At 38.3% G+C, this 20,961-nt stretch overlaps 1 protein-coding gene across 4 annotated transcripts in view; it reads right to left on the bottom strand.

Annotated features, from left to right (window-relative positions):
- Window positions 1-20,961, bottom strand: part of APP (amyloid beta precursor protein) — a 384,911-nt gene that overhangs the window by 146,584 nt on the left and 217,366 nt on the right. For all 4 annotated transcript variants that reach the window (XM_075073302.1, XM_075073299.1, XM_075073298.1 and 1 more), the window contains exon 6: window positions 11,340-11,542. In XM_075073302.1, coding sequence (XP_074929403.1) covers window positions 11,340-11,542 — 203 coding nt within the window. The remainder of the gene's footprint in view (window positions 1-11,339; window positions 11,543-20,961) is intronic.

The following is a 20,961-nucleotide window of genomic DNA, read 5'->3' on the forward strand; positions in this document are numbered from 1 at the left end:
TTCAAAATAATGGCAGATAACTGGTAACTTATCTACAACTATTTCTGACATTACTTCATAAGTCTCAATTTTGTGGAAGGTTGACTCTTTACTACTGAAATGGGGTCTCCCCCTTGGTCACCTCAACACCTGCTAGTGTATGTAGCACTGGAAATCTCCACACACTCATCACCCCTGAGAGGCTCTCACTGGCATTAGCCCAGATTTGGGGAGTCTCACTGGCTGCTTCACAGCCTCTTTCCCGATAGGCTGTTTGGTTCATCTCTGTTTAGCATATAACCCTTCCCACCTCTTTTCTGCAGCATGCATTTTATATCAAATTACTATCAGTAATCAACACGTGTACATTTACATCAATAATTATTTACTGTAAAACATTTATGATTGATCCAACACAAAGTTTTATATATACGCATCAACAGTGTATTAGGCACTTATATGGTTTAGTTTGTAGAAATAAATGAAATAAGTTATGGCACAGGAGAGTTAGCGTCTTACTTTTAAAATCCCGCACAGGTATCATTAATAGTACACAGGATTTTCCATAACAGTTACTCTTGCTTGATTTTTATGTAACTGTAACTACAGTCAACACACAGTGTAACTTTGCCTGGTTTTCAATACATGGAAGAAGCCCACAAATTTAATTTTAAAAATTAATCACTGGTAGAGTGATTGACATTAAAGAAACAGGTATAATCAAGAACAGTTTTACTGAAAGAATACCAAATTTCAAGAACACAGGTCTCAGCAATTTGTTGTTCTTTTAAAAACTAATTCAGTAAATGCAACTGTTGGTCAATCTCAACATATAAAGAAGCAAATGCCTTCTAGGATTCCCTTGATACATCAAAATTTTGTTATGAAGGGTAAGTTATTTTATCATTTTATATTTCACACACTCTAATCAGTATGTGAAAGTTCCATAGACTCACTTTAGTATTTCCTTTTTAATCTCTGGGCTTGTCTCCACTTACCGCGGCGATCGATCCATTGGGTCGATTTAGCGGGTCTAACGAAGACCTGCTAAATCAACTGCCGATTGCTCTCCCATCAAACCAGCACGGTGTAGGTACTGCAGTAAGTTCACCTAAGGTATGTCGACTCCAGCTATGTTATTCCTGGAGCTGGAGTTGCATAACCTGGGTCAACTTAGCCCAACAGTGTAGATCTGCCCTTGCTCTCTAAGGCAGGTTGATCCCCCGGAGAGTGGGGACAATCCCTAAATGTCTCACACACAGGAACAATAAAAGCAATGACTGTTAGTATCCTGTATATTTTTGCTACCTACAGAATGTGGAAAAAAAGAAGGTGATGATAACCCATCAGTGAAATAATGGCAATGATAATCAGGAATCAAATCTTGGGGCACTACAGATATCTATACATATTAAGCATTAATTTGACTGGCACTAAAAAATAGTGCCGTTGAGTTTAAGAGTTAATCTTTAGGAGCCTTTCAGTGGAATCGGTTTGCATGAAAATGGAAAATACAGCCCTTTAAAGAGTGACTACTTAATCATGAAATTAAATCAGACTCCCTACTTGAACTTAATGCAGGGCAAGAAGCCAGGCCTTCCTTTCCCCTCCTCATGGCGAAGTTGGTGCTACCATAGAACAAAATCCCCCTCTCAGATCTACATCGTAGGTCTTGACACCTTGCATGGATGGTGTTCCATTGCCAGGAGACTGGAATATCAGAACATAGATCTGCTGTGTGGGGATGAGAGGAGAATGGAACACCTAGAGATTAATAACAATGCAGGATACAAACATGGGGCTAGATCGTCACTTTATGACTGACCACGATCAAGGCAGCAGACTGTAATTTAGAGTCAATATCCCTCTTGGTCTCCCCTCTGCTTGTCCTTGTCATCTGTACTGGGATGGAAGAAGAGTAGCTTTCCCTCCCTTGCTGAAACTCATGGTACACATAATCCTTGTAAGACAGTAGGGTGGTGCCTTAGAACCTAAGTCTCTTGAATGGGTGCAGAGAGCTAGTGAAGATTTATCCCACCATCTGAGCATGATGGTGCACACACAGTTAGCAGCAGAGAAGACATATTGCACAATGATGTCATTTAGAATTATAAATATTCTTTGCATTTAATTTCCCCCCCAAAATACAAAGGAAGACTCACTAGTTAGGCCACACTGGGAACAAATCATCTGTGATGAGTATAAAAATTACATTAAACTGTGGCAAAATGCTAACTTTCATCTTTTAATCTTGTTTCTGATAACTGATGAAGAACTGAAGCAATTCTTTGCCTTTAGATGCAAGAAAGCAAGGCTAATTAAAGAGTTTTTGTGTAGTGTTTGTTATAACTAAGATTTCTGAACAGTTCATGTTCTAACCTGCTGTTTTCACATGCTCATACTTTCTCAAACAATCCACCTTTGGTACTCAAAATTTCCAGTGTGGTGTTGTTGCCCAGAAATGAGTGTTTCCTGTTGCTAATCCCTCCAGAAAAATTGTGCTAAATGTTTAAAGCTCAAATTTTTGAGTTCTAATGGGCAGGAGATGATTTATGTTTTATATTTGAGAAAATTGCCACACTTTTCCCACACAAGTAACTAAAAAACAGCTGAACTTTTAATATACTCGGTAAATATCTCTCTCACTGAGGGATACCTCCATAACAGTTTTTTAAATGACTAGATAATGCAGTTATTGATTGAAAAGCAGCTACTGAACAGGGACAGTAAAACATTTTGAGAGATCAAATTTAGAAGTATACACTTTTCAAACATTTGGACTTTTGGATTTACAGCTGCTTATACCAAGCTGTGTCATTAATAGAGTTAGTTGCAACTTTTGTGGGAAAAGTTTTCATGCTTAAAGATAAAATTCTCTGTATGTTTTTCATATGAAAAAATGTTCATATTATAGTTTCCTATGAAAAATCTTTCAAAATTACAATTTCTCCATGGGAAATGACAATTTCTGTTTTGACCTTTTGAATTAAAATGTTTCATTTTTGTTTTCTGAAACTGAAAAACTGACACAAAATAATACCTAGCACTTAACAGTTAATAGTAATAGCTAGCTTTATTACAAAAGAAATAAGTATGATTTTGCTCACTTTACAGAAATTTTAAGTTACATTTTTAAGTTGAAATAAATTTTACATTTCGGCTTCATTTCAATATGTTAATTTGAAACAAATGTTTCTGGTTTTCTTTTTTCAAAATGGTTTGACACTTTCTGTGGGAAAACCAAAATTTTTCAACTGAAAAATTTCAAATGAAATTTCTCACAAGAAAACATTCACTTTTCTGACCAGTTCTTATTTTGTTACCTTAAGGGTCTATTCCACCTTAAACGGTTTAAAGATGACTTAACAGGATCTGAGCACACTGAAATGTGTGTGCAGCCTGTTTCATTCTTAAAAAAATCTAGGGAATGAAATCTAAAGAAATACAGTGGATATTTTCAAAGATAAAAATGGGAATTAGATAACCAACTGGCTTCCAGGGGAGCGAAGTTTCTAACTCCACTTATAGTGCCTTTGGAAATCTCAAAGATCCACACAATTAAACTGATTAACCATCAGGAAAAGTAAAGTCAAGGTTCCATAACTTTGCTCTATTGTAACTATCCAGCATTTTCCAATATTTTTCCTTTGACATCAACACTTTGGCTTTCTACAACACCTTCCATCTGAGAATCTCAACACTCTTCTTTAGAGATATATAAAATTCACCCTAAGAATAGCCCTATGATGCAGCCAAGTCACAGTTTCATAGTGAAGTTAGGTGACTTGCACCCAGAAAGTATTTGGCAGAGAAAGGGAACAAAACCCAAATCTCTTGACTCCCAATACTATGCTTTATCTCCAAGACTATCCTCTGAATGTTCAGCTTCATAATACTATTTATGTCATAAAATGGAAAGTGCACACAATAAAATATGCCACAGTGTTTGACAAAGACAAGTTATTGCAGATAGACTCATAATATTTAAACTGCCTGTTTTTCAGTGGCTATCTGTGCAACCTTTATCTTGTATTCATGCAGACCCAGATTCAGCAAAGCACTTTAGCATGGGCTTAAAATTAAATGCATGCTTAAGCCCTCTGGTGAGCAGGGATTTACTTAAGCATGTGTTTGATGACCTGGGGTTGTAATTTTTTGTAATTTTATAAGGTGTAAAATAAATTTTACAATCTATATTCCACTATAAAACTGCAGTGTAGATGATTAATGTAACAAAATGGGCAAAAGAATCAAACCGCCCTCGCAAATGTATCATCATCATAGTGTCTGCTCAACATCATTAGGGACTACAATTTAGGATTCCAATCAGTACTTTGGCCACTCCCTTAATTTGGACTATTTGTACACCTCTATCATGGATGTACCAACATATACGTTAGGAGCATTACTTTCCAGTATGTAACTACTTCAGAGATACAGAACTATGTTCTAAATAAAGTTTACTCCTTTGTTGATTTTGTTTGTACTTACACTTTCCTTAGTCAAAAATCTACACTACTGTTCTATTATGTGGATTATTCCCAAGGGAATATTTAAAGAAGAAATTATTCATTCTGAATATATGCCTGAAACCAGCAGCCAAATTTTAATTTGGACGTTCAAAGACAAAAACTAATTACCTAAGACGTTTTTGGAATTCAGCAGGAGGCAGCTGTGGAGCTGGCACCAGCGCTGGGAATAAAGACTATGCATTAGCTACACAACAGCACTGATACTTTCTAGAGAGATTAAAAAAAAGGCTGAATGATTAGTTGTAAATGCAATGCCAAAGAATAATTCTTTAAAAGAGTTAAATAACTGGCAATTACAATTCTAAGGTAAGATTGAATCTCTCTCTCTAATGTTGACATGGAGCCCACTCGCAGGGAATAATTGGGGCATAAATAAAATATATTTGTATACTGTGCCTAAAATACAGAGCCTTTCAATTCCAGTGTATAAGAAATGAATAAAATATATTTTCATTTTATTTGTGTGAAGAATAACTTCATTCAGAACCAAGCTGTCAAGTGGCAAAGAAAGGACAGCTTGAACGTAAGACTAGATCAACAAAATTCCACATTCTATGTATGTTTTAGAAGAGATGCAGCTTTCCCATAACACTATGATTTTTATTAACATAGCAGACACATTGACTGAGAAGGTTAGCACAGAAATACATTTCACTCATCCAAAAGACTTATCCCCACAGATGATGATAATGTAGGATAATATTAAACAGATTCGTAAATAAAACCAAAGCTTTAGATCGTTACAGTTTCAGTACATTAAAATGATATTTTCTGTTGGAGAATCAGATTAGCAGAGGACAGAATTCAATAAGTATAGCACCGATCATAATGAAATTTTCACCCTTATGTAAAACAGCAGAACTGCTCTATAAAGTATTTCAACATGTTCGTCCTTGGCCCAGAATTTTAATTAAAAAACATGTTCTTTTATGATTCAGCAGTCCTGGTTAACAGTGAAAAAGATTTCATTTGATGTAAGACAACTTAAAGATGTCCTTTTATGGAGGGACAACTGAATTTTAAATCAAAACATCCAATTAAATTCATAGCTGTACTAATCAAAATGTACTAATACCTGGTTCTCTATAACCAAAGCTAGACTGAGCATATTAACATTCATAAGAGTAAGGAAAATCACAGATGCTTTTTGTCAATTGACAGAAAGATAGTTATAACATTGGACACTATTGTACAAATGTCTAGGTATTTTTTAAAATGCAATATGAGCGTCTATTATCTCTTTTCAAATTCTTTCACCCAAGCAGGTGACCGATCAAGTTCACCCTAAGTTAGGTGAAGAAAAACATAAAACGTTCTGATGCTTAAACCAAGGTAATAACATTTCACAGAAGAAAAGGAGGAAAAGCAATTAAGTCAGTGTGGGCTAAAGCAGAACTGATTTTGAACAAGGCATTAATACTCCAATACTATATCAAAGCCTGCAATAGACAGGACCGGCATTTCCTTATAACAAGCTAAACAACTTGCCTTGTAATAGGTAGCAACTGTCACTGAATGGATTGGAAGAATCTTTGAAATGTATAAGGGAACAGCAAACAAGATACAGTAGAGAAATAATGCTATCAGCTGCCATACCTAACGTATGTCACTTCTTTTTTGCTAGAAAGCTGGCTCAGATTCCCATGTGCAACGGCAGGTTACAAACACATTCAAAATGCCACATCAAGCAGCACCACTTCAATTCCTTCCTAAATATTTAAACAAATCTGTTTGAATTAAGGGATGGCAAAATCACTGCTAACTGGCAACGCTACAAAAACCAGGTGGTCAAGCCTTTGCTGAATTCTCCACATCTGCTGAATGGCGTGTGTGCAAGTTGCCAAATGTTCAACAGGTTGCTGTGTTGGCCCTGCTGCTTCCCTTTAAAAAAAGCTCTAATTGACTGATACGTTGACAGGAAGCATTAAATTCAAAACAAGATCTAATTGCTTCTTCTTTGATGTAAGGATAGAGAGGAACAATGTTGCTTATCAACAGCCATGCTGAAGGAGAACAGAAATGGAATCACAAACAATTACACATCATGGGAGAACAGAGTTTCTCCATGATTCAGTCAATCCTAGCAAAAACTCCCCGGGACCTCGATATGTCAGTATCATTTTCTGGTTCTGAAACAGTTTATAGTGTATTAAGGCAGTGATGTCAGCAGAACCAGAGCTGATCTGCTAGTTATGACTGGTCTTCAAAGTGACTTCTCCTGTTTGGTATCTAGGTTGGGTGAGGTGCCTGCATTCTTGCACTCTGCAGAAATCAGTCACTTAGCTTTAAGAATACAAATTCAGGGATAACATCTCCCAGCATATGGGGGTGGGAAATATAGAACTGAAAAGGGCTGGCTTCTGGGTTCCCTAGAGCCTGTGACCTCAAGCCCACCAGTCAAGGTACACAGCTCCCTCAGACAGAGTTACAAATTGATAACCAGTTAGTGGCACAGATATATACAGAATCCTGGACTCCTGATTCCGGTGTTCAATCCATCTGAAAACCTATAGCATAGATGCCATTGTCAGACAAAGGCATGTGCATATCGCTAAGTATTGTGCTAGGATAATGGAAAGGAATTCACCAAAACCATCCTTCCTATAGTCTCTTTAATAAAGAAAAATCTGCTAAAAAACACATTTGCCACAGGACATGAAATAACAGGTTGCCATCTGTCAAGGTGCAGTGGCTAGTGGTTTAGGCACCCAACGACAATCCTGATAGCTGTGGGTTTGTTTCTTACTCAATCTCTCCCTGAAAAGCCACTTCCAGTTCACCCAGATGTAAAATGGGTACCTGATCCATTGCGTTAGGGCAGTCATATGTCTGCAGACATGATGCTGGCCACATCATTCCCTTGTCTACTGCTGGCTAGGTAACTGACGTACCTTTATTGTGTCAGCTATTGGCTCAAGAGAACTTTCATGCTATCTGGCATTTTCCAGACAAGACTAAAATTGTTGTTCTCCTGATGGTTGGAAATATATTTGTGAGCTGTTTTGCTATGGGTACTTTGGTCACTACTAGTTAAAACATGCTTAGGAATAAGAAACAGCATGACATGTTGAAACTACAGCAGACAGCATGAATGTTTTCACGATCTAGCTTCAGTTTCTGTACATGCTTTATTTATTTAGGGTTTGATCCAATGTCCATTGGCGTTAATGGGAGTCAGTCCATTTACTTGGTTGGGCTTTTCATCACCTGTTATTAGGAGAGTTTAATTTATGGTCTGAGAAGAAAACAAGCTTCCACTGATCTGACATAGGAAAGATAACTCGTCTAAAACACGAAGAACTTCTTCCCACATTCTTTAATGATCATGGATCTAAAAACAATTATGTCTCCATAAAGTATAAAGAAGAAATTGGATGTGCAATCAGCAGGGAGAGCATTTACTCCTGGGGGAATTCTGCACCCTGACATACATGCAGAATTCATATCCCCTGTAGATCTCACACACCCTAACCCTGCAGAATAATACATTGCCAGGGAGGTGCTGCAATTACACCTTTTGCCCATCAGGGCTGCTATGGCACCAGAAGAGAGGGAAGTCAGCTCAGAGCCAGAGCAGCCAGCCGTGTATAGAGAGGGGGCAGAAGCTGCTTTCCAGTATGCTCTGTATTGTTACAGACATACTTACTGACAGGTATTTTGAAATAAATTACCAACCCCCCCTAAAATTGGTATTATTATATTGTGTTATTTTGACAAAGAAGATATGCAGAACATTAAAATACGGTGTGCAGAGTTTTTAATTTTTTGGCAAAGAATTACTTTGGCGCAGATTTCCCCCAGAAGTAAATACATTGTATAAACTTCATTACCCTAACCCTTTGGAAAAGTTATCTTAGTTTTATTTGTAACCCAAATGGGCTAAAGCTAGTCTGCCACCCATGGCAAAGAAGCCCTATCTACAAGGGTTCTCAAACATCCTCCTTAGCATGGACCACATCTTAATAGAGAAAGTCTCACAGACCCTTCCCACTTCCTATTTGCCATCATGAAGATCAATTCTTCTCCCATGTGTGACAGAATAACATCGCTGTGTCAACCATCAACATCCTCCAGTAACTGATTAATTTCCTAATGTATTTTTAGCTTCTTTCAATGCATTTTACCAGTGGAAACAAGGAGATGAATGTATACCATGAGAAAAGCCAGCTCTCTGCAGACCGCTAGTTACTGGTCTGTGGACCAGTCTATTAGCATGTTGTCCCAGGAAGACAACTCTGTCATCAGAGCTGCAGAAGCAGCTGTGGCAAAATTTGACAATGAAAGTTTAGTCATCTCAACGAAATAATCAGGGATAGCTATGTACATGCAAATAATTTGGTACAAGTATCAAGAGAGATGAAGATGCTGAAGGTCAGATGGGCTGAGGTGCCTCAGGAGAGCTGCACAAGGAATCTGGCATCAAGCCTGATTACATTAGACTTGTCTGCAGCCAAACTCTTGCCTTCATGGCACTGCATGCATTTTACCAATTTTACATGCAAAAACTAAAGACGATTCTCTTTAGGCTCTTAAAACCAGCACCACTGAATGTCAGTTTATATGTTACAGTCTATTTTTATATAAATTCAGTGTGTTGCTCCACCTTTTTTGTAGTTTATTTTCACACTAAACATTCTAGTTGCCTGAAGACTGAACATCTTAACCTCTTTGAAATTTCTGCTTCGGTAAAAGATATGCTGTACCTAATTTGTTCTCATTTCCACTCATCTCAAATCCCATTAAAGTGAAGTATATCTTTTTTAATATTCATTTACCAGTGAGGACAGGGTGTTTCATCCCTGGGCAATAAGAGCTCACATATGGAAATACAGTCAAGCAGTTTAAAAATTTAAACTGGGATTTTTACTTTCGTCTCACACTGGTTCTCCAGTGACTGAATCAAAGACTCAAGAGACAGAGAGTCGGATAAATAAGAGCTTTTTCTACCTAAGAAGGAAGCCCTTGCAAATCAATTTTACTCAAACATCAGTTCATTTGATCGTAGCACTCACCTGAAACAGGGAGAAAAATAAAGGACAGAAAATGTTAATAAAGGAACCATACCCTTTCCAGATTAGCTACTTACCGTATATACTCATTCATAAGCCAAATATTTTTAGGTAAAAAATGACGCATCAAAGAGCAGGGGTCAGCTTATAAACAGGTCTACACCAAAATTTGATGATGTTAAACTCTATGGAATCATTGAATTGAATATCTAATATACTGTTGTTTTCTTTACCTGGAGCATCTGCAGGCATACAACCCCTCAGCTCCCTGTGGCCGCAGTTTGCCGTTCCCAGCCAATGGGTGCTGCAGGAAGTGGCGCCACTTCCTGCAGCACCCATTGGCTGGGAATGGCGAACCATGGCCACAGAGAGCTGAGGGGCTCCATGCCTGCAGATGTTCCAAGTAAACGAAATGTCCCGACCACCCACGGCTTATCCTGATGGGCCAGGTGCTAAAAAGTTTGCCAACCCCATAAATATAGGGTCGGCTTATAAAGGGTCATACCGTTTTTGCTATTTTTACCTAAACATCTTGGGGGGTCGGCTTATAAATGAACGGGCTAATGAATGAGTATATAGGGTAATTTCATTCAATTATATGCATATTTTATCATGGAATGAAAATCATAGCTAAGATTGATCCTGTGCTGTCCTCCCTACCACCAAACAACAAACATCAGCCAACAGCGCAGAACAACGCTACCACAGGGAAGGGATAGGAAAGTCAGTGTGGCTTTGCGTACACTTTTAAGTTGCAAGGGTCTGTGTCCCTCAATTCCAATAGCAGCAGGAAAGGACTAAGGGAACCAGGATTGAAATGTCCACGTTAGTTCCACTACAACAATTTCATGGTCATTTTGTCTCTGAATGTTTTAAGTTTCAACTCCTTCCATTTTAACTCATAGGAACTTAGCTCCTTTTATGTTTTGTCCTGGCTTTTACCTGTGTATCATTTCTTAGGAGGTAGAAGATCATCATAAAGACATTTGGTAAGTACAATGCTACCAGGGAGATGAGCAATATAGAAAACTAATACCTGGATTATATAAATATTGCACCATACAGAAGAGTTCCAAAGCATACAGAAATCTAGGAAGAGCTCCTTTAAATTGTACAAGGGAAGAGGAACAGAAAAAAAAATTCTACCATGATTTGGACTGTCAAATTGCCTATGGGTAGGCTAATATTCAAATTTATAAAAAAAATTAAATTGCTTTAATGACACTATATAGAGTATACAAATGGAGCATATTTTAAAATCTATTTTACCCCATTTATGTTATTTGTTTGTTTTTTCCCCATAGACAACATACATTATAATCTTGTTTATAATTATTTGTAATCTTTAACCCATACACTAGGTTAACTATAGGATTTTTTAAATTTAATTACTTGCTTATTCTTGAGAAATGCTGGGTGTAAAAAATCCAAGAATCTGAATAAAATAGCTAACCAGAAAATGTTAATGTACGGCAATGTCCTATGTAATAGTGCTTTCTACCACACCTTTTCCACTTGATATCACCATTCCCTTTTCTTTCACAATAATTGGTTTACCAGCATACACCACTGTTTCTTCTCATGTAGTTTACTATGCTGTTTGTGAAAATAATCTCAATAAAATATGTGGCAATCACTATCCATGTATCCTAAGATTAGATATAAAAGGAAAAAAAACTTGCAAATCATATAAAGACAAAGCATAATGATGTAGCAACTTAGGATATTTTGCTGTTTGGAACATTTTTAGCAGTAAAGGGCAAATACACACCAGTAAGATCAATTCCGCAGACTCCAATCTAAACAAACATTAATTTACCTTTAACAACCTCTTCTACCGATTCGGTAGTGGTGGTGGTTGTGGTAGCAATGCTAGTAGTTCTTTCAGTGGCCTCTTCGTACTGTTCCTCTGCCTCTTCTTCAATCTCATCATCATCATCGCCATCATCATCAGCATCGTCATCCTCCACGTCCGTTACTTCCTCCTCTTCCTCTGGCTGCTCTTCTACCACCTTGTCATCACTGAAAGAATCAACAGTTTTTGTTGAGTCAGCAATAAAACTCCTACTAGATGAGAAATTGGACAACAGCTTATTCAGAACCTCGTGGAAGTGTGACCAGGAAGCCCCCTCTCAAAAAGTATGAGTCTGGAACTCTGGAGAGCAATGCAGTGAGATTTAATGCATATATTGAAAATGAAACAGTAACAAAAGATAAATATGGATTTTGTTCTGCTGCTAGTGTAGCAGGATACCAATATGAAGCCCATTTCCATGCACTGGAAGTGGAAAGGCCCTGTATTAATCATACCAGATTGTGCCAATTGATTAGTATAACAGAATATCATGGTTGGAAGGGACCTCAGGAGGTCATCTAGTCCAACCTGCTGCTCAAAGCAGGAACAATCCCCAAACAGATTTTTGCCCCAGATCCTAAATGGCCCTGTCAAGGACTGAACTCACAACCTGGGGTTTAGCAGGCCAATGCTCAAACCACTGAGCTATCCCTCCCCCTAATATATGGCAATATACCTATCTCATAGAAGTGGAAGGGACCTTGAAAGGTTGAGTCCAGCCCCCTGCCTTCACTAGCAGGACCAAGTTCTGATTTTTGCCCCAGAACCCTAAGTGGCCCCATCAAGGATTGAACTCTCATCCCTGAGTTGAGCAGGCCAATGCTCAAACCACTGAGCTATCCCTCCCCCCTTATGTCTTGGGTATGCATGTTTTATGCTGCTCTTGGAGATCAGACAGTTGCTTTGCACTGGAATTCTGTAAAATGACTGAGGTGGGTTCAAACAGATGAATGAATTATTATCATCAGAAAATGATGTGAATGAGTAATAATGACAATCAATCTACTCAAACTCACATACTATTATTATTTGTATCCTGGTAGCTCCCATTATGTGCTAGGTGCTGTTCAAACACATATTAAGACATGGGACAAAATCATAAGACACTGGAACTAAGGGTTTGTCTACACAGAAGCAGCCTGGAGAATTAATCCAAATTAACAAAAAGGTTGAATTTGAAGTGGATTAGTTAAACCACATTAAATCCTAGTGTGGATGATAAAAGCGACAAAGAGTCCTGTGGCACCTTATAGACTAACAGAAATATCGGAGCATAAGCTTTCGTGGGTGAATACCCACTTCGTCAGATGCATGTGTGGATGATGTTATTCAGAATTAAAGTGGCATTTATCCAGTTTAGCTTAATTCACTTTGGTACTCAGGTGGGACAAACAAGAGTGTCTGAACCACAACCACAACAGAAGCTCTTGTTTAAGCACAAGGCAAGCTAAGGTTTTGCAACCCTGTAGTGTGTCTTGGGCAATGGGTCTCACCTATTACATACTGTGATCTTCTTCCCACTCCGGGGCAACCCATCCTTTTAGCAATATGGGAAGAGCAGGATGGTCATGACCCTCTGTCACCTGGTTGTGACTTCCAGGTTGAGAGACCCCTAGTCTAGGACATTTTCCCTAAGAACGCTGAAAGTAAGCCATCTATGGTTTCTGACTGTAGGGCTCTGAATAAACAAACAAAGGAAAGCCAATTTAAGAAGGCGCAGGGAAAAGCACTATAAAAACAATTTACTTCCACACAACCAAGATCCAGCTGTGTTTAGCTATACAAAAGCAATTCATTTTGCCATGTGAACGCACAACATTTTGTTGTTCTATTTGCAGTCCCTAACTGCAATCGTGTTTTTTGGTGTAGAATTCTAAACAAATCTGGTATGTGAACCCGCAAAAAAGTTATTGCTAGGCCAGGGTCATCTAAAAATATTTAGAGTGGTAAAAATATGTTCTGCATCTGTTTTAAGATCATCAGTGGCACATTTCTGATAGTTTGTAGACAATTAATGAGAACGAACACAAATCCATATAGCAGTTATTTGTAGTTGGGAGCACAAATACTGAATTCAGCGTGACTAAGAAATGATCAGCAAACAAACAAGGTCTAGCTGGAGACATAGTGAGCTATCTACCTGGAATTCAATTTCTAGAAAACAATACTGCACTTCCTTACATGAAAATTGTGCTTATATACTCCTCATATAAGTGACATGTCCTGTACATACTATGTTTTATGATGGTTGCAAGCACTTGACTACACCACAGACGGCCTTGAGTAGACAATAGTGAATTCTAACGTGTAAGACAGTGTCAGCATCAGCCACCTGCCTAAACGCTTTGGAGCCTCACAGGAGGTACGCACTGTGGTGGGAAGTAAAGAAAGACTATGATGACTGGGGCAATTAGGCTTCTGCAATTACTCTAAAAACCTACAGAAGTTAACAATATCCTTTGCATTTTTATTTAAGCTGTCTAGAAAATTATGTTCTTGCTAGAAGTGTATACTATATTCTACAGGACTCTTCCTCAAGGGCAATATGTCACAGAACTGGTTTTATACACGTCACTGCATGGGGAGTACTGTGAAGATAGATTAAAAACACACTTTCTTCCAGAGATTTTGATGTGAATCATTCAGAAGGAACCAAAAGTACTGGCATATTGATACAGTATTTGTTTTCTCAAAATGAATTTAAAAACTAAAGGTTTATTTTTGTTCCCTACAGTTCCTAGAAACTGCTGGCCTCTCATTGGAGGCACACAGCCATCCCACAGACTTCTAAAGTAGGGTTCCAGTCTCACCATAAAAGTAGCATTACTTTTTCAATCATTATTGAGGACTTTGAAAATCTGCGTTCGAAGACGACTCTTTAGATGGTATACAAGTCAGTTTCACTATCAGACATACTTTACTCTTATTAAAGAAAATGAGGAACTGGAGTTGAAGAACCTTAACTTGCATTTTAATTTTGCTTACGGAGAATATATCTACAAAGGAACTAAAAATAACACTGAGTATCAGAGAGCAGTCTGACTTTGGCTAAGCCTAATGGTTTCATCACATTGTCCTAAATATATACAATACAATACTATAAACGGCGCAGGACAAATATGCGACTTTAATATATGTCGTGATATATCAAGCATGTACTACAGAAAACAACTAAAATAACAGTAACAACACTGTTATACTAGAAATCAACACTAACTTATAGTCTCATTTACTCCTCAGATTCAACTGTGATAGCGACATAATATATTACTACCACAGCACTCAGGGAGCATCCCTCCCCCACACCTTCAAGAAATGACACAGACCTACCAAATAATAGCATAGTCTTTTACCACAACCCTGGATTCATATCACTTACACGAGGGGTTCTCAACCTTTTTTGAATCATGTCACATCTTCGCCCCCCCCCCTTTTTTTTTTAAATTAAACCTGGAGCTGCCCCACCCCCAGCTAGGAGAAACTAGGTGCCCCAGTTGAGAACCACTGAGCTACGTTATAGAGGCAGAGTTTGTTCAGGTGCTGTGCCAAAAAGGGTTAAAGTCTCAAATTTGGTATTATTTTAAGTATTTATATTCCCAGATGTAGACTTTGAACCAAATTTTGGGGCTGTCATCCGAGATCAGACTGTGGCACACGTGGTAATGCCAACACTGAGTGTTAGTATTATGGTGCTTCTGTGAAAAATTATGTATTCTATACTGTATATGGCCTTAACATTCTAACTCCCAAGACAGCTCAAATGCTTTAATTGTTGTTCAGGACAGAAGAGATGCAGTGAAACACCGCAGTTAACCACTTTTTTTTTTTTTTTTTAAATAAAAAGTCATGCTTGGTTTTGTTGAATTAGTTTTTCTGGCACTTATTATTAGTGATAATTTCACAGCACCCAATAGTGTGATAGGCACTTCACAGCACCAGTAAAGACCCCACAATCTCTGTGCTGAAGAATTACCTACATTTGGACCCAATCCTGCAACTCCTTGCATGTGTGGCAGATTTCCTGCATCCATGCAGAGCCCCACTGACTTCAATGGGCTTTGTAGGGGCACAGGAGTCCACATAGAACAAGCTGCAGAAACCATATTGGAGTTTAATTTCTGACAATGGAATATCTCAACAACAATAGGATGGGGTTGGAGGAAGGATGAGATGGACTACAACAAAAATTACAGTTACTCAGACAAAGGTGTGGACAGCACAACATAGTTTAAAAAGTGTGTGTGTGTGTGTGCGCGCGCGCATCACATTGAATGTGGCTATTCATGAGAGGCCTGAATGAGGAGTGGGTCGGGGGCTTACAGACTAGCTCACAAATGTAATGAAGTTAAATTCCAATCGTATGGACTACAACTGCAAATTTTAAAATGGTACAGATCCCTTTATATAATGCACAACTTGAATTGCCAACTTCTTTCTCTCAATCATGGTAAATACTCTTATTCCCTCTGACATTGCAACCAAAATTGGCATCAGAGTGATGCTGTTTCCAGCTATTCTAATATACCCATCACCTTGGTTCCAAGTTGAATCAAGAGTTTTGAAAGAAAGAGTTGTTATAGGAGGCAGTTAAGAAAGAAAATATTTGTACCTATCAGCTCAAGAGTTGCTTTATGTTTTATTTAACATATTGTGCAGGTGTGCATACTTCATGTTGTTACTGCATTTTACTCCTTTGCTAAGCAAACGTGACTCAGTCTTGTTGCTTTTGGAAGCCTGATCCTTCAACAGTTGTTTCTGTGTGTTCCCTTAACACTATCTTAGCCAGTACCACAGACTGCAGTGTCTAGTTTACAAGATATTGTTGACATTTTGACTCAGTGTAATGGTGGTGGAGACAGGAATTTTCAGAAGCGGCTCAAGACATTACTCGATATCCTGGAAAAGTTCACATATTTGTGAAGCCTTACCACTATCTGAATTTTCTAGTTCAGCAGCAAGCAACAGGGATAAATTCCTAGACGTGAATATGGCTTTGAAAATATCTGCAAAGTTCATAAAATCAATATTAGTATCTCAGTCTCATGTCAACAAAAATGTTGCCGTAATTAGGGATAGTAATTTGTATTAACAACAGACAGATGGGGCCCTAAAAGCAACCTTGACCTATCTCAAATGCCTTACACAGGGAATATTAACATTCCTCACCATGGAAACATTTCTGCTCTGAAGCACTGGAGAAGTAAACTAGATCTTAATGTAAATCATCTCTCCCCTGCGTATTGTATTGTCAAACAGGATATAGTTAAGAGGTATTACAGTAATACCATTCTTATACTCACAGAACCACTGGGGTTTCAGGCAAATTCATGAGATAAGCAATTCCATTTGTATCTCTGTTTTAAATAAAAGCATATCAACCATTTTAGGTCTAATGGGCCAATGTCTGTCCTCAAACATGCACACGTACAAGTCCCACTAACATGCATCTCTGAAGATATTTAAAGGAAGAATTTAGCCAACAGATATGCATTGATTATTTAGTATGTTATTTTTTTAAATCCACCACTTTGCTAGGACCTAACACAAACTTATACTTATTCTGCTCATTCTAAGACCTGTGCGCAGTACTGACGACTTCATGGATGCTGGACAAGCATATAAATAAAATTGAGTGACGCCAACTACTGTGCTTCTAGAAAAAAGACAAAATCAGCAAAGGGAAGTTTTCTTTTAGTCTTCTAACAAGCTATGAAACAAAGGAAGTAGGAATCCAAATTTAAAAGGACTATCACCTGATCTTTTTAATTATGCTTTAGCAGTTGTGACACTACATTACAAACTCTGTTTTAGAAGTTTCTGTCTCTGCTGCAAAGATTTTCAAGCTAATACTTGGTAAAAAGTTTCAATCAAGAATTGATATTTAAAATTTAAGCTTACTGTTTTAAACTCACAAGAAGGTTACATTTTAATCACAATTCTGTCAGATACCAAGTTTAACAAAATGTGTATTTAAACACTAGAAAAAAATCAAAAGGTTTTGCAAGAAGCAGCACTAAATTTAGTGTAAAGAGTATATCTGGTTGCAAATCAACATATTTTAATAGCTCTGAATCAATAAGAATCAACTTTCCTTAGGGGAAATTAAAAGAAGTATGAATGCAAAACAGGATAAAAAGCAATGTTTTAAATCAACATTTCTGCTTGATTTCAATCATGATCAAAATTGTGATTTAAATCACTGATTTAAATCAATCCGCCTAGTCATCCCCAACTTTATACTGCAAAAAATCAAAATGATGATCAGATGAAATATTTTTGCGTGCACACACACAAAAAATCCCATCAGCTTCACAGATGTTCTGGAAAACATTTAATAAAATATTACATCCAAAAAGCTACATTAAAAGAACTTTAAGGGCTCGTCCAGACAACAATTAGTGTCCCGCAATCTGGGGTATAAATCTGTGTTGCAGTAGCTTGCTGCACAGTATCTGTCCATGTGGAACCTGCCACTATGAACTAAAAGTTCCCTACTGCATTGCAATCTAGTTTGCTTTGTAAAGGAAGTAGATCAAACAAAGTACACTACAGAACTTTTAGTGGGCTTGGTTCGCATGAACAGTTAATGCATGTCAAGCTAGTGCAAGGTAGATTGACACTCCAGCTTTCCATGCATTAACTGTTCACCTAGACAAGCCCTAAAGGTTGTAGAGTCAAGCATTCACAAGTCTAGAAATGCCAGAATTAAGGTGTCTGTGCAATTTTAATTTGCTCCACCCCCAAGTGGTTATCATGATAGTCTTGAATTTACATGATCACATACTATTCTTTGCATATGCCCCTTTCTCATTCACTGCACAGGATGAACAATGCTCACTGAATGAGCAGCTATTCAATATTTCATTTTATTCTCATTGTTCAACATGGTTCCATGCCTTATTTACTGCACATCATCCAAATCCTGCACTGAATCGAGAATTACTAGTTTCCTCATGGGCTTTTCTACGGCACTCATCACTGTAGTATCTCAGTGGATTTATCTTTACCTTCCCTCATAAGGGTATAGTGGTATTATTTCCATTTTACAGATAGGGAATGAAGGCAGAGACACAATATCAAGAGAGTGTCCACTAATTTTGAGTGCTCAGTTTTAGAAGCTATGATGAGTTTTCAGAGAAAGCAGCATTTTATAGTACTGTATTTGTTCAGATCACAGCTCTCAATGACTTCAGTTGCAGTTGAGAGTGCTCAACTCTTCAAATCAAACACCAGGTGTCTCAAATTGTGCACGCAGAAAATGATGACTACTTGATTAGTGGCCACCTGCAAAAAGTTTGATTTAAGTGACTTGCCCAGCATCACACAGGATCTCTGTGCCAGAGGCAGGGATAAAATCCAGTCCTCCTGGGTGACATTCAGTTGCCTAAACGTTGAGAACATCTCTTCACATTTCTTGCAATGCCACCCCCTCTCCCCCATCTTGTTCACTAAACACCTTCCAAAATTTTGAAGCAAATGAGGCAGGGAACTTGTGGAAAAATATCATTTCATCATGCAGCTAAGGAATATATCATAATGCATACACACAGGCAACTGTCTGGCATTTTCTAGCCTTTGGGTGTTTCCTTTCCAACTTCAACATTCTTTGAATGTAATATTTTACATGCATGTAATATCCTAAGTTTTTAAAGAAACAAACTAAAAAAAAGTAAGAAGTCCATCACGTGGAAACAGCATCAACTCCAACATGGTTCATCGGAAGGATCAGAAAGTTCAGTTCACAGCACAGGAGCTAATACAATAACCGAAAGCGATAGTACAGCCAGCCACTAGAGGGAGATGGGGCACTAGAGGGAGATATTTTGCCAGTGGGTTTCACAGCTGTTTCTTAGCAGCAGAGGAATGTTGAGACTCAAGAACCTTGATTCTGTTCCAGGTCCCAAGTGTTCTCTGCTGGTTTCAAACCTTTACGCCCAACTCTCACTCCTTCACAAGCCTGATCCCTTCTGCTTCTGGGCTCATTCAGCCTTTGTCCCAGTTCAGTCTCCCCATATCCTCTGGTTCCAGTTTTCCATCAGTTCCTCTTGACTCCCCATCCCAATTGCTCACTCATGACTCCTAGGAAGAGTTTTAGCTCATTTTAGAACTCTTAACTCCTCATCCTTGTCCTATGCCAATGGCCTCTTTGTCCCAGTCTACGCTACAAGTCCTCTCTCTCTGCATTTCAGTCAGGCTACTTCCTCCCCCTCCTCTCGGCTGCTTGGGTGCAAGCAAGAGGTCCACTGAGAGCACAGAAAAGAACATCTCTTTATTCTGTGTTCTGGTGCCTGGTGTCACAGAGCCTGCAGCAGTAACTGCATGAAAAGTCCTGCTCAGCTGTCACACCTCTGGGCTGGAGGATGCTCATTGTGGACAGATTCCTCTGCGAAGTTAGCTGCAAAATTCTAACAAGTCTCTACAGAGCAAGCATGAACTGAGACTTCCCCGTATGGTAAACTGGCCAACTCTTGGCAGCTTTTCATGTCAAAGGCACATCCCTCGCCCCAGGGCTCTCTACTGGCCATATTCCATGTCTCTGCTCCCAAGCACAGAAGCACTAGAGCTTTTCAACCAAATAATTGCAAGAATTTTTAACATGGGGAAAGCATATTTTCCCCCAAATCGCTGAACTCTTCTTTTGCTGAAGTTTTCCGAAAAAGTTCAGTCACTGGCAGATACCAAATATGGAACATTTCAGCCTAAATGAGTAGAGCTTCGATTAAGTTATAAACAACCCAAAAAGAGTTTTATAATCAACAATGTTGAGCAACCTTAACTACAGGCATTGGTAGTTGTGCTGACTATAACAGAACAAATAATGGGTGCAATTATAAAGTTATAACTCAGTCTCTCCTACTTGCTAGGAGTAACTTTTTACCAAAATTAATCTGCAAGTATCTTTTTGTATTGCTTGTATCTGAAAGCAGGTCTTATACTCTGATAGCTGTCTGAGTCCTCAAAGGATTAAGTGCCATATTTTCAAGCAGGACTGAAATTTTTTAGAGTTTGTATTTTAAAGTGATGGACTGATTCAAATCCAACTTAGGTCAATGGGGAACGCAAACTATTTCACCCTTGACATTGCAACGTGTTATGGTCAACTGAATTATGAATCCCTCTCCCATCTCATGTTATTACGTTGTCATCTTCTGCATTATCTGTACTTCATTATGAGAAATACATACTTATGGACAGAATAATACTGCACTAGAGCGAATAAAGAACAGAATTGCTAGTGTAATTCCTTTCTTTTCCAGGAGAGCTTTTTAATTTGTTTTCTGCTCCCATAAAAAGTGGAAGTTAATTTTTTGTGGGCTTCTTTGGGTATGTCTACACTACAGGATTATTCCGATTTTACATAAATCGGTTTTGTAAAACAGATTGTATAAAGTCGAGTGCACACAGCCACACTAAGCACATTAATTCGGCGGCGTGCGTCCATGTACCAAGGCTAGCATAGATTTCCAGAGTGTTGCACTGTGGGTACCTATCCCATAGCTATCCCATAGTTCCCGCATTTTCCCCAGTCCACTGGAATTCTGGGTTGAGATCCCAATGCAAAAACACTGTCATGGGTGATTCTGGG

Source organism: Chelonoidis abingdonii, chromosome 1 (genome assembly GCF_003597395.2).
Source record: "Chelonoidis abingdonii isolate Lonesome George chromosome 1, CheloAbing_2.0, whole genome shotgun sequence".
In the NCBI taxonomy this organism is placed as follows: Eukaryota; Metazoa; Chordata; order Testudines; family Testudinidae; genus Chelonoidis; species Chelonoidis abingdonii.